General features: G+C 40.6%; 2 protein-coding genes across 3 annotated transcripts in view; one reads left to right on the top strand and one right to left on the bottom strand.

Moving 5' to 3' along the window:
* fancm (FA complementation group M) overlaps positions 1-13,340 on the bottom strand; it is a 37,392-nt gene that overhangs the window by 21,262 nt on the left and 2,790 nt on the right. The gene's annotated exons all lie outside the window — the stretch shown is intronic.
* soul3 (heme-binding protein soul3) lies at positions 1,682-11,734 on the top strand. Its single transcript, XM_085768396.1, has 5 exons — positions 1,682-2,297; positions 7,541-7,635; positions 8,988-9,129; positions 9,242-9,425; positions 9,548-11,734. Exons 1-5 carry the CDS (start codon positions 2,045-2,047, stop codon positions 9,717-9,719), a joined length of 846 nt encoding a protein of 281 aa, XP_085624522.1. The 5' UTR covers positions 1,682-2,044; the 3' UTR covers positions 9,720-11,734.

The raw sequence follows: 13,340 nt of genomic DNA, 5'->3' as shown, positions 1-13,340 counted from the left end.
ACAGCAAGCCTAACTCATCCCTATATGTCAACAAAGCTTGAGGAAATATTGTTGTGAGTGTTTACGCGTGTGCATGGTACAGCTTACCTTGCTATCACTGACACCTATGAGGGAGAAAAAATATAAGCAGGTTGCTTTGCTAGAATTAAATGTGGATATCTCAATTAGTTTATTATGTGACAAAAAACTATTATCATTATTATTATCTAGAATAATAAAACACTATTGTTTTGTGAGGGGGCTGTTGTAAATTAAAACGTAATCACAGTCCACTTGGACAAACAATGGACACATGGACAAACAAAACCCAGTAGTGTTGTAGGTGATGAGATGCATTGATGCAGGGGGTGCCTATTAGCCCCCCGCACTCACCCCCACTTCCCACCCCAAGACTATTGCCAGATCTGTGTGTTTCAGTGTATATGTAATTGTGTTTCCATGTTTGTATGTCCACATTTACATGGAGCCTCCCCCCAGAGGCTATAGAAGATTATATAACGGCCTCTCTACGTGCGTGTTGAAGGGTGCAACATGGTGGCTGGCTGTTGCAGCGACACAGATCAGAGGAAATCCTGCCTAGTCTGTCCCCTAGCGCACAAGTTCAAGTTTGTTTATTTTTCTCTGCCTGGGAATTTCTTGTGTTTGTTATCATCCACATTAAGACTATTTATTAGGATAACGAAAGCAAATAACACAGGGGATCACAAGGGATAATTATTTAAAAAGCCCTATTGTTCCACTTTTTTCCATGTCCTTAAAGCTTATTTTGGATTTTTATAGCATCTAACAGTGACTGTATTCCCTCTCCTTTTACAATTACAAAGGCAGCCGTTGCCGTCACGCAGATGTTTATGTGTACACACACTCCTGACTCACTCCCCGCTGCCTCCCACCACAGAGCGTCCTGTTGTCAGGGCATTCATCAATTTCTTAAAGGGTTGTGGTGCAAATAGTCACGCAGCAAAGGTGTCACTGTCACAAAAGGAGTGTTACAGGCGCATAAACAACTCCTACTGTTGAACACACACACACAAAATGAGTCCTCATATTAATCTGCGTGTAATCAGAGGCAGGGAGTTAATTTGTGGTGTTAATTAAGGGGAAATTCAAGTGTTTGACACAAGGGGAGGAAATGCATTTGGATGACTAAAATAATTTGGAGGAAAAAAAACATAGTAATCATATTAAAATTACATTTAAAACTCTTTAAAAAATAACATAAGTGGAAAAACAAGACTAGTTTTTATTGAATCTTCTATTCATCTCACCTTTATCTTCGTATTTATCAGACTTTGCTTTTCTTGCATTAAAATTAATGAAGGAAATAACCTAGAGATGGACTGATAATAAAACAGTCATTAGTTGCTCTACATTTGCCACAGCACACAACATGCAGACATTTGTGCTCACAATACAAGGGGTAGCCTATATAAGGAGACAATAACCACAGACAGAAGTGAAAACTACTTCGGAGATTATGTTGAAGATTTCTGACATGACCGATACTGCTGTCTCTTCTTCCTCTCCTGGTGAAGTGTCCCTACCTGGGAGAGGGTTTCGCTTATTTATCATCTCGGGCAGTAGGGGGAGAGGAGAGGAGCGGGGAGGGGAGGGGAGGAGGAGGGTCACGTGGTCCGCCCTGATCGCCTATAAACATCGCATTCACCTCCGGCTACGGCGAGGGGAGGCGTCACGCTGCAGCTCACGACGAGCGACGGAGACGACTTCTGTTTTCTTGTTTTTAAGCGACTTTAAAGTGCACTTAGCACAGGAGAATGGTCCGGTTCCGTTAGATATTACACGGCGAATGTAAACATGGCTAAATGCACCGGGAAAAGCTTTACCGTGCCTGGTTTCTAGACCAGAAAGTGAAGCCTATACCCTACCGCGGTCCGAAGGAAGAAGAGAAAAAAAAAGATTAGCAGTTGACCGAAGCCGACAGTCAGCGACGACGGTTTGCAAGTAAATTGTTGTTTTTTTGTGGTTTAAAGTGAAACATTTGCGGTGTTTTTCCTCGGTAAGTGTTTAAAGCTCACGACTAGATATGGACCGAGGTGGCTGCCAGATGAGCGGCGGCGGTGGTGGCGGTGGCGGCGGCGGCGGCGGTGACGGTAGTGGGCCCGACCGACCGGGAATGATCTCGCTGGAGGATCTCGAGTCTTTTTCGGAAGACCAGCTGTCAGACTCGGGCAACGGCAGCCTGGAGGAGGAGGGAGAGACCATGGAGGAGGACGATGACCGGCTGCTGCACTACTGGCAGGACGTAGCCAGAGGACACCAAGTGGAAGTTGCTCAAGGTAAATAAAAGGCTGAATCATACAACCACATATACGCTACTATACGCTTTGTTGGATATAAATAACTGAATGTTTTTGTTTCAGCTTGCTTCTTTTTCTTTCTTTCTTTCTTAAAACGTGTTTCACTTGTGTTACTTTTCATCAACTTCCTCAAGGAACACCAGTGTACACACTGACCTAGTTTTTAACGAGGTAGGCTACACAGTTCCTGGCAAAACATTCCCAGTTCTTCAGACAGCCACATATTGCAAAACTTTGAACTGTGCTGTTATAATTAATCAAATGAATGAAATGTAGGGACACTAACTTTGGAACAGAGAGTCATGAAACTGATTATCTCCGATTTTTAAAGGACCACGCTGTTATATGACAGCAACTAGGCTACTGTAGCCAGTATACAAAGAGTTGTTTCCTTCAAGCATGGTCATGGGACCTCTAGGGGTCTCTGGAGGGATTTCTAATGGGTTCCAGTGAGAGGAGAACCAGCTCTGTTATTTTCATCGACATTTGCAAAATAACAACAAAGTCAATGTGTTATTTCAGCTTGCAGAGCCTGTAATTGGCTTTTGATTATTGACAGAATTTGTAGAAATTGTGCTAATGGGGATATGTTGTCAATTGCATATACTTTCTTGAAGAGTATTAACTGGGAACAATTGGGAAAGTCATCATCACAGAGCATTTAGTGGCCATTTAACTGCAGTGTTTACAATAGCCATTGAATGCAAATGTGAGCTAATCAGGATATGGGATTTGTAAGGCAGTCTAAAACGCTCTAATAGACTAACAGTATAACGTCAGCAATACTGGCAGTGATATTACTGCTGGCATATGTTCTAATACTAGAGTTTGGGGTGTCTAAAACTCAACAAATTCAATAGATAACGGCTGATGAAATAATATACATTTACTTATTTTATGCTGTGTGGTTGTCAAAGAGAGAGCGAAACGATTTATATCTGCGCAATACAACAACATCCGCCATTTTCTTAGCATTGGTTCTGTGAATGGTTTAATACTGTTCATAGTTTGTATTAACTACAGTATGGAATATTTAATGAAGTGGTAACACATCATATGTTGATGAAGCAATTAATGGGAAAAAAAAAACATTGACTTGTTGCTACCATATATACACTATACCTTTTTGAGGATAGTATAGTAACTCTGTTGTCTTTATCGTCTTGATTCTGACCTAAAATTTGTAAGGTGAAGCTGACAAGATACTGAGTGGTTCTGTTTAAATTACTGCTGGAACCACCTTATTTTGTTTACTTCATTGTATGTCTACAGCTTAAGATGTAGCATGGCATTGTAACTGTAGCTTAGTAACTGCTTTGCAACCCCTGACCTGAAAAAATGGTCATTAGACCAATCCAGTGAGTGGAAAAAAATGTTCAAACAAAGATCACTTCGTGGACTCCCTTCTCAATTAGAGGTGCTCTTTGGAGAGGGACGTAGGAGACGTTAAAACAGAGGAAAAACTCCAAGGCATCCTCTTTCAATCCATGCCTTTATTTAGGCCTATCTGGAATAGTCACAATGACATATTAAAAATAACTCTTGACGGTTTCAGCATCAAACCTTCATCAGGGAGTCTGACTAGCATGCAGTTGTGCTATACCTTTGCGCAGCACTGTTGCAGTATAGAACATGCACTTCAGTGGTCTCCACTCTGTATTTCTAATTCAGGATGTTTAATTTTAAGTGCCAACATTGCACAATTTGTGGCTTCAAGGGTCTGATTTTACCCTACAAGTCCAGACGTTGTGCGCAGCTGGAGACGGCAACAGCAGTTGTTCTGAACTCTGGAACCTTCCAAGTCATTGCTAATCACACAGGTTGAAGACACAGACCTGGACAATGCACTGAGATAAGATAAACTTCATCATTTAAATTCCTGATTAACAGCAATAAAAATGCTGTTTTCAAAACACGTTTCAGATACGAAATTTTGCCTTGTCGGACACACACAGATCGGTAAACAAGTGAACATCAAAGCCCTCTATATAAGGTCAAATTAAAAGAATAGTATAAGACAGGGTTGATTGAGGTCTCCCTAAAATGAAGCAGTGTTTACATGCAGCTCTTAGCAGCACTGTGACCTGTCTAAGACCATCTAGTGGTTGAAGATAAGTGTTCTTCCCTGAAACTGTTTCTTAAACCATTTTTTGGTTGGTCAGTTGATCTTCTCTCTGACTCTGTGGGTGCCCGGTGAGAATCCAGTAACACATGCTGGCACATCCTTGTTCCTGTGCCCTCAGACCACTGCACTAATTGAGGCTTAGTACAAAATCATTTGCTGGGGCTTTCTGACTCAGGGGGGATTAAATAGTTACCTTGCCTGCACTGGTACTGAGGTTGTAGTGTTAAGTCCTGCACTACAATGCTATTGCTCAGGACACATGCCAAGGCCACAGTATAAACTCCTTTACTCTAATTGGGATGGGGACAGATGAAGTGGGGTGAGGTTGGTGTTCAGCTCGTCTACAAGCTGTTGAGTATGTTAAGCTATTAGAGATATTATATAGCTACTAGTAGCTACTTAATATTTGTTTTTAAATCAGGTATTTCAAAAAACAATCACAATATATACTACCTACATAGTTTTGGTGGTATGCATGGCAACAGGTATCACTGGAGCTTGTGAAATACAAATCCAGGGCACAAAAACCATTGATATATTTTTCTATCTTTGACTCTAGCAGTACAGCCATTAGATAATGAATGAAAGTCCTTTTCAGACAGTATGATTTCCATGCTTTTTACGCTTTTTACACTATTTACTGGAAACAAAGATGATATTATTTGGAGTGGATATTCACAATGGCTCATTGCAAAGTAAAACAAGGTCAAAGGTGCAAATATCATCAGCTGATGTGGGAGCACTAAAGCCGTGTAGCTTGCAAACAAGATGACATTTATTGCTCCAAAGATGCAGGCCGAGAGCTGCAATCTCAAATGGTCATCACGCCGCATTCTTTTTAATGAGACATCAATGAACACCAAATGAAAACTAAAAAAACAAAATTTCCGTGCTCACTACTACAAACCCAACTGCATATTGGTCTCTCAGCAGCACTAATCTGTTGTGACTACACAGATTTTTTCCCCCCTGTTTTGTCAGTGTGTTTGAAACAGATTAACGGAAAACAAGTGTTTGCATGTGCATTTGGTTTGTTTCCATCAGCGTATGGTGGTTTTGCTTTGCCACTGGAAGCAAGTCTTAATATTACAGAAACCGTCAACACCCTGCAGTGGATGACCAAGTATGGACATGTAGCATAATAGGTCTATGTCTTGCCACATGCAAAACAGTTTAATTACTCTATGGAGCCTGTCTAGACCACTCAGGTATTTACATTCATTTACATTTTTGCTCATAATTTAGTCTTGCATAACTTCCCGCTTCTGCACTTTCACACCTGCATTAAAACAGGAAAAGCCACAAATTGAATACACACTTTTCACTTATTAGGTATGTAGAGATGAACAGATGCGTCATTAAAACTCTGATCTAGTATTCGTTAAAAAAAATATATCAATGATCTCTATGTAGATGAAACATACCAACAGGGTATTCTTTTCATACTCTACACAAAATCTGTATTCATTTAATGAAATTTGTTTTTGTTTTTTTTCCCCCTTTTAACCCACAGCTGTGCAAACTCTCCCCACATATTCTTGTTATGCTTTGTGAAGGGTGTGATGTTAGTTAAGGTGACATCCAAAGCTCAATGGAAATTTAGTATAAGGATTTTTTTTTAATCAAATGATTGAGCTCATAGGTGAGAGAGAAAGATCCAGACGTGTATGCGACTGCAGGCCTGCACAGATTAGAAACCCCAGGCACAAAAACAAGTGTGTGTGTGTTGACTGAGCATGTTGACTGTTCTGCCTCAACACTAAGCAGCTCTGGAGGAGCCGCCATAAAAAACGGGTTTGCTTATGTGTGCAGTACTTGCCTGCATGTGTGGATAACCAGGCAATGCTTTTAGGCTGCAATGCGTTTTTCTATTTCCTTTCCCTCCCTGACAGTCTAATTGAAGATACACACATGCTGGTTAAAGGATCATATTTTATTGTCAAAAGTTAATGCTAATCATCCAACCTGAGCAAATCCCCTAATGAACAGATACACTGTAGTCTTAGTTTCTGATTGAGATTAGACACAATTGCAAATGCTCACGCTGCAACCATCAGCTTTGCTTTTTGTCAAAGGATTGATCACCTAAATATCACAGATTCCTCTGACCCAGTTGTCCCCAATGGTATTGATTTACAGAATGTGATTAAATTGGGTTCACCTTGAGTGCCTCGTATTTGATGGTTCGGCAGTGGAACATTATGCTGTTATTTAATCTAACAATGTGATAAGAGAGGCTGTGCATTTATCCTGTTAAGGTTTGAAGCAGCGACTGGTTTGTAAGCATTGCTGCTACAGATCCCCTGCAGTGTTATGCAGCAGGGTCCACTCACTACTTTGATTTTGAACATGTGCAGCTGACCTAAATCTGTAACATAAGTGTGATAAAAGAAGCTATGACAGGGTTCCCTTTCTTTGGTTGGAGAAAAGTTTCTCCTTAAATCAAAACTGAAGGTCAACAGTTTATGTTGATACATAAAATACAGCAAGAGCCACTAACTGGTCACTACTGTAGTGCATCTCTCTTAATACCAGTCTATACCTGGCCCAGGGCAGCTTTAGTTCTCTCCATCAGCTCTAATAAACATTACTCTCTGCGACATCCTGGCACAGTGTTCTGTCCATCTGACAGCCTGCCAGCAGATTACTGGAAATGAGGATGTTTTATATGGATTAGACAGAGGTGACTGCAAGTGATGGAAGTACTGGTATATGCACTGTATGTGCACTGTGAGTATTTGAAAAGTTGTATAGTCTCTGCCTTAGCGTATTTTGATGGTGTCAACATGCAGGCCTAAAAACAAACAGTGTCAGCAAAAGAAGCATAATTGCATTGCGTGAATGGCTAAAAAAAAAAACATCTGCTTTCTTCTCTGGACTAATATGCAGCCAAAGTTTGCATCTGATTAAAGGGTTTAACAGTGTTACAACAGTGTTTAACACAAACATACCAGGATGTAATTGAACACATAAAAAAACGAGAGGAGCAGAGAATTTGTTTGCTTCTCTAAAAATGTTTTAGTTCGTGTTTATTCATGGTCCATTTTTTTGACAGTGGTTTAAACTGACCAAGTACTGTTTGTCTATCTGTTGACAGAGATGTCAGAACCCATTCAGCTGCTTACCAGCAACAACCAAGGACGCAGCCCTCGGGAACACATCCCTTTCACTCTCCTCTCACGCAAAGAGAAGGTATCTGCTTCCACCACAACAAATGATTTCATCCGGGGAGAAAAGAGAACATCTCAGTGAAGACAGTTTATTTTAGAAAAATATATCCCCACCTGGGACTAGATATATAAATTATGACCTTGCCCAGTCTTAAGTTGTAGTAGTTGTAGTAGAACTAAATGCAGGAAACAGGAAAAGATCAAAAGAGGAGCAGCAGATAAAATCAATGTTGCGTTGCATGATTCAACATGAACACAGGACTAACTTCATGATGAGATTAAATATTTTCTTGGAGCCCTTATTTCTGCTGTTCCAGTTAAATTTGATTTAGTTGGTTGTTTGTTCAGTTTAGATAACACGTTTCTTGTATATGAACATGTGTGGGTAGAGGTACAACTTTATTTTTATTATTCTAACCATTAAAGCAGAAGTAAGCGATCAGGTCGTTTTGGCTAACTTTGTTAGTTAGCAGCCCCCGCCCTCGTCATGGATCTATTGGTCCTCGTCCCTACGTCACCACATTCACGCGCATCCCTTGGCTGCACACACAGCCCTTCATGCCGTTCTCTCTCCTCATTGGATAAAGCTTGTAGGATACAAGGAAGTATACAAGAAGTTTTCTCCTCGGCTTACAGCAGAGCAGAGTGACTGACAGACCCGTGTTTCGGACCAAACACTCTATGCAAGTGATTGCCGTCGGAAGATATAACTATTTAAGACTTATATTAACACAAATATTCTGCTTACTTCTGCTTTAATTGGTTGGTTTAAAATACCGGGTACACTTAACAGCAACTCTGTAAACCTTTTACACCTGGTAGAGTACATACAATGACAATCAAATAGATCAGGCCTCTAAATCAATCAAGATTGAGGACAAGACCAGCGATCACACGAAGTTCTTCTGTGTGAGTATACTGTAGGTCGGCTACTTATTTTTGACAAGATGACTTTGTCACTCGATACAATAAGCCTTTTAAACTCCTTAAGGGACCGTATAAATAAAGAGGGCTAATTGGTTTAACTTGAGTTAATGAGTTCATTAAGAGTTGGCTGGACACCCCGGTTAAACAAAGGTAAGTCATGGTGCTCTATTCTTAGAGCAGGTTTCAGTGCAAACAGCACGTTGACAGCAAGCAGACCTAAGCAGTGGGTCTTACACCTGAGCTGCTGTGGTCACTGAACAAAGACAATGAAGCCCACCAATCATAATCACACAACCACTCTTGTTTCAAGTTTGTAAATAGTCAATTGGGAATTGTATAGATTGGATAAGGTGGATAGCCTCCTATTAGTCATAACACTTACTGACATTTTAACTCATGTCAACAGTCATCGCCCTAACTGTGTGTCTTTGTCTTTTTCTTTCTCAGTGTGGAGAGCTGCTCTATGAGAAACGCCACTATGAAAAAGGCCACTGGGCTTGTATAACACTGCGTGAGGAAACTTACGAACAGAGCATCTGTTATGGTTTCATGAGGATAATGAGATACATCTGCCAACAGAACTCCACAGGTGAGTCCACAAAGACACACAATCCCAGCTTTGTCCTCTTGTTTTCATTTGTTCATCATTTCTAACACCAGCCTGACTGGTAATATTGACTGTTGCCATGCTCTTCATCCAGGTAACTACTTGGGCATGACACTCCCCATCGTCACAGTGATACGCACAGATGAGAACCAGTCTGTGATCTCCCATGATGTCACAGTGGCTTATTACCTCCCTGCTGTGCATCAGGCACAACCCCCACCACCTGAGGACAGCGAGATCGTTATAGAGATCTGGCCCGCCACTGTTGTATACACAAGGTCAGTGGAGATCGAAATAAAACACGATCAGTTCCACTGTACTATGTCTATATCTCTGCACCCTAAATTCTGTGAATGAGCGCTAGAATTAATGATCGGCTTGCTTATTTTTCTGCTTTCAGGCCCTTCACCGGTCCCACCAATGAAGTGACCATCATTAACCAGATCAATACCATGGCGGAGGTGCTGGACTCTCCGGGAGTGTGCGTCAACAACTCGTTCATCGTGGCCGGCTACACCAACCCCGCTCACAGCAACCGTCAGAATGAGATCTGGTTCCTAGAGCGACGCTGAGGGGACGAGAGGATGAAGCAGCATACTCCTATCTGTGACCCTTGAGCCTCATAAAGACTCACTTTACACTGCCCCAGCTCAGCTACAGCCTCAGGTGCAACATCCTCTGTAGTCATCACCTCTACCTGAAAACACCCACCAGCTCTACACACTCCAGAGCAGTCGGATCTTCATTAACAAAAAGAAACTTAGCCCTTAACTTTACTCTCAGTGACTTCTCATTCATGTCCATTTACATAGATTGTCATCTCACTCATAAAAACTACCCAAAGCACTGCCATACTCTCTCATGGACACAACCCAGATGCTAAGTTGAAGCGTAGCATTCATTTCCTGCTCTGAGACGACTCAAACCTTTCCAGCGCTCTCTTGTTAAAGTGTAATCACAGTGACCGTTGGATACTGTCAGAAACATGCAAGAGCCTGTGTTTTCCTCCAGTGAGAAACAGGCTCCCAGTGGACATGCAGCCTTATTGTGCTCCTTTTGTTTGTTGCACAGCCACAGCGTCTTGTCACACAGGGTAACGGTCAATGCAGGAAAACAACAGGAAAAAAAACAAAAAACAATTTCTCTGTCATTCTCTAGCTTGCTGAGACGATGTCAACTCTGTCATTATTGATCCGCTGTTTATGTGATGCCAGTCATACTGCAATTTTCTCCTTTTAAAAAAATAAGTGCAATATTCATCAGATAACCAACCATTAACCAGCCAATTATTACAGTTCCTGGGCTGTTAACCTAACCCCATCTAAGGCTGTTCTGTAGCAGTTATTGTGGGTTTGAAACTGCATGCAACACAACTTTATAAACACCCAGACCAGAACTAGTGGTTTGAACCATAAATAAGCTCAACACAATAGGTGATCATAATTTAGAACGAAGATATGAATGTACGGCCACAGGGGGAGGGCGAAGACATATGCCACACATCTACAAACCAAACGCTGTAAACCCACTGATTTTACTGCTGAATGACAATCAGAAAGTACGTCTATATTGTGTGCATCCGATTTCTCTTACGAAAAGGATGCAATGAATTCAATGCATTCCTCATGTTTTCAGCTGCTTTCACACACAGGAATAGTTACCTCTTTACCTCTTTCTCATGCTCTTTCTACTTGCTACTCTGTGTCAATGTTGGTGAGTACGCATTCACTACTGTATTGCAAAAGCCACTGCTGCTAAGTAGAGACAACGCAACTGAGAAAAATAGAGCGCAGAGAAAATCTCTGTGATGATTATACTCTCTCTCTTTTTTTTTTTTTGAATAGACAAAAGTTAAATTCTGTTTTTAGTTCAAACTGTTTTAATGTTCTATCACAAATCTAATGAAGAGTCTATGAAGTCAGAGTATGTATATCTTCACTATATTTTTAAATAAATACACACCAATGCAATGCAACCAAGACAGTGTGTGTCAAACCAGCTACAGTTAGAGTTCACAGTAATGTACAAAGGTTTCTGCTTTGGCATTTTACATTGAACTGGCTTTTATGTGTGCCAGCAAAGACAAACTGGAAGTGAACTAGCCAAATCATCACTGTGTCAGCATTTTTATCAAGACAGGGTCATCCTATTAATGGTAAGTTAGGCAGCTCAGATGGTGAGAAAAAAAATATGGTTAAATCTTATTTAATACACAAAAAATGTAAAGAAACTGACAGATAAGTAAGTTAATTATTGGGTTGGGAAGGTCGCACAGTTTGGTTGACATCAAAACACTCAAATCCAAAGAATTTATTTTGCATTTAATGATTTACAAGTTGATCTACGACAATTGTAGTGTGTAAACTTGCAAAGCCATGATACATGTAGGTTTGTTTTCCCTCTAAGAGCCTGGTTATATGGGAACATCAAGTGTGAGGATTTAATTTGTTTTCCTTTCTTTTTGCTTATTTTGTGTGTTTTGCATAAGTGTGCTGTACTGTGAAAATGCAAGTGCAACAGCAACAAGAGCTACTGTGGTTTACTTTGTTCAATAAAAATGTGCTTGTCTCCTGTCTTTTGAAATCTACAGTGATGCTGGGTTTTATTTACTTAGTTATGTATGTTACAGAGAAATAAGAAAAGATCAAAACTATTCAAATCAATGCCCTTGACAGAGTCCCAGAAGTAGGTTTTGAATGGTGAACTATAGGTGATGAGATATATCCCTACAAATGTAACACTTACACATCTACTCTACGGTAGGCTTAGGAAGTTGTATTTCAGACTAGTCTCTCTGTCGGGATTCTCTCCCTGAAGGGATTCTTCATTTTTATGGGATCAAATGTAGCAAACAAACAACAGGGGTCACACCCTAGTTTGTTCTGAGACGTGTAGCATAACCCATTTCACAAGAACAGCCAGTGCTCAGTTACTGTTGTGTAGTAACATGATGACCTCTCAGAAGAGGGACCTACACACACACACGTACATACTACAGCGGTGTTCATTGCACAATGCAGTACACTGTGTACAGTATCTAATGGAGCTACAGCTTGAAATAAGAATTTGTTGAGCAGTCATAAAGTTACGGTCAAGGCAAAGCCTAATATAAAGCATGTATTACATTTTATTAATATGTCAAATAGTATTCATGTTGAACTCTGTTTCAAGTACAGGTTCCTCTCACCTTCATCACAAATATGTGTATTTGTCGAAATTAATAATATATTTTCTTTATGGACATATTACTTTGAATTTATGTGGAATGCCCCTAAAATTTCAACCCTAAATTACACCATCAGTTTCCATTACAGGACAGGGTGTAAACTTTATGATGGATGTTTCAGCACCAGTGGCCTACTTGCTCACTGACATTACACGCAACATCTGAAAAACCTTCGTCTACGCTCAATCAAAATCGCTTTGCTGTGGCATGGGAGCGGAGAAGGCTACTTTCCTACTTATATGGACAAATACATGCCTCTGTCTGAAGGCAAAAAAAAGGGATCAGCAACAAAAACTACGCCCAAAGATGTTGTCTGTATGACTGGTTGGTTCATTTTTAAGATTTGCCCAGAAATCATTAAATTCCACCTGAATAACTGCAGTAATGTTCATTTTACACCTGACTACAGAGTTGTCTCTAATTTGTGGGCTGTCTGGTTAAATAAAGGGAGGCCAGTGGGGCATGAAGGTTAACAAGCAGGCTGCAGACGCCCCCCAGTCAAGAGGTAATATGAAGGTGAAAAATGAAAGTCAAAGTAACCTGGGAAGAGTTGTGACTATTGCTACAAACAATCCAAGACGAATCAAAATATCTTAACTTTCAAACACATGTGTCACATTCCAGCTGTCCAGCCTCGTGAGACAGATGAGCTGTAGCTGGACATGTACAATACAGTACACACACAGGCAGTGAACCAACCCTAAAGGACTGACGGTCTGTTACTAATGTGGACAGATCTACAACACTGAAAGCCAGACCACCAAGTGTTATAAGATGCTGCTTTCAAGACAAATCAATCCATTTAATATTAACTGACCCAGTTAAGAACAACACAGCTAAAAAAGAAATGCATGTGATGAAAAGAAAAAGGCTACAGCTGAACTATTCTTGAAACAGAGGCAGGCAAACAGTGACCACAAGATGGCAGCAAAGCAGGGAAAAAATAATAAATCACACAGTTTGTATA

Source organism: Trachurus japonicus, chromosome 22, assembly GCF_045865225.1.
Source record: "Trachurus japonicus isolate A0001 chromosome 22, Traja_1.0".
In the NCBI taxonomy this organism is placed as follows: Eukaryota; Metazoa; Chordata; class Actinopteri; order Carangiformes; family Carangidae; genus Trachurus; species Trachurus japonicus.
Note: the sequence above shows the minus strand (reverse complement) of the source record. Positions and strands in the feature narration are given on the sequence as shown.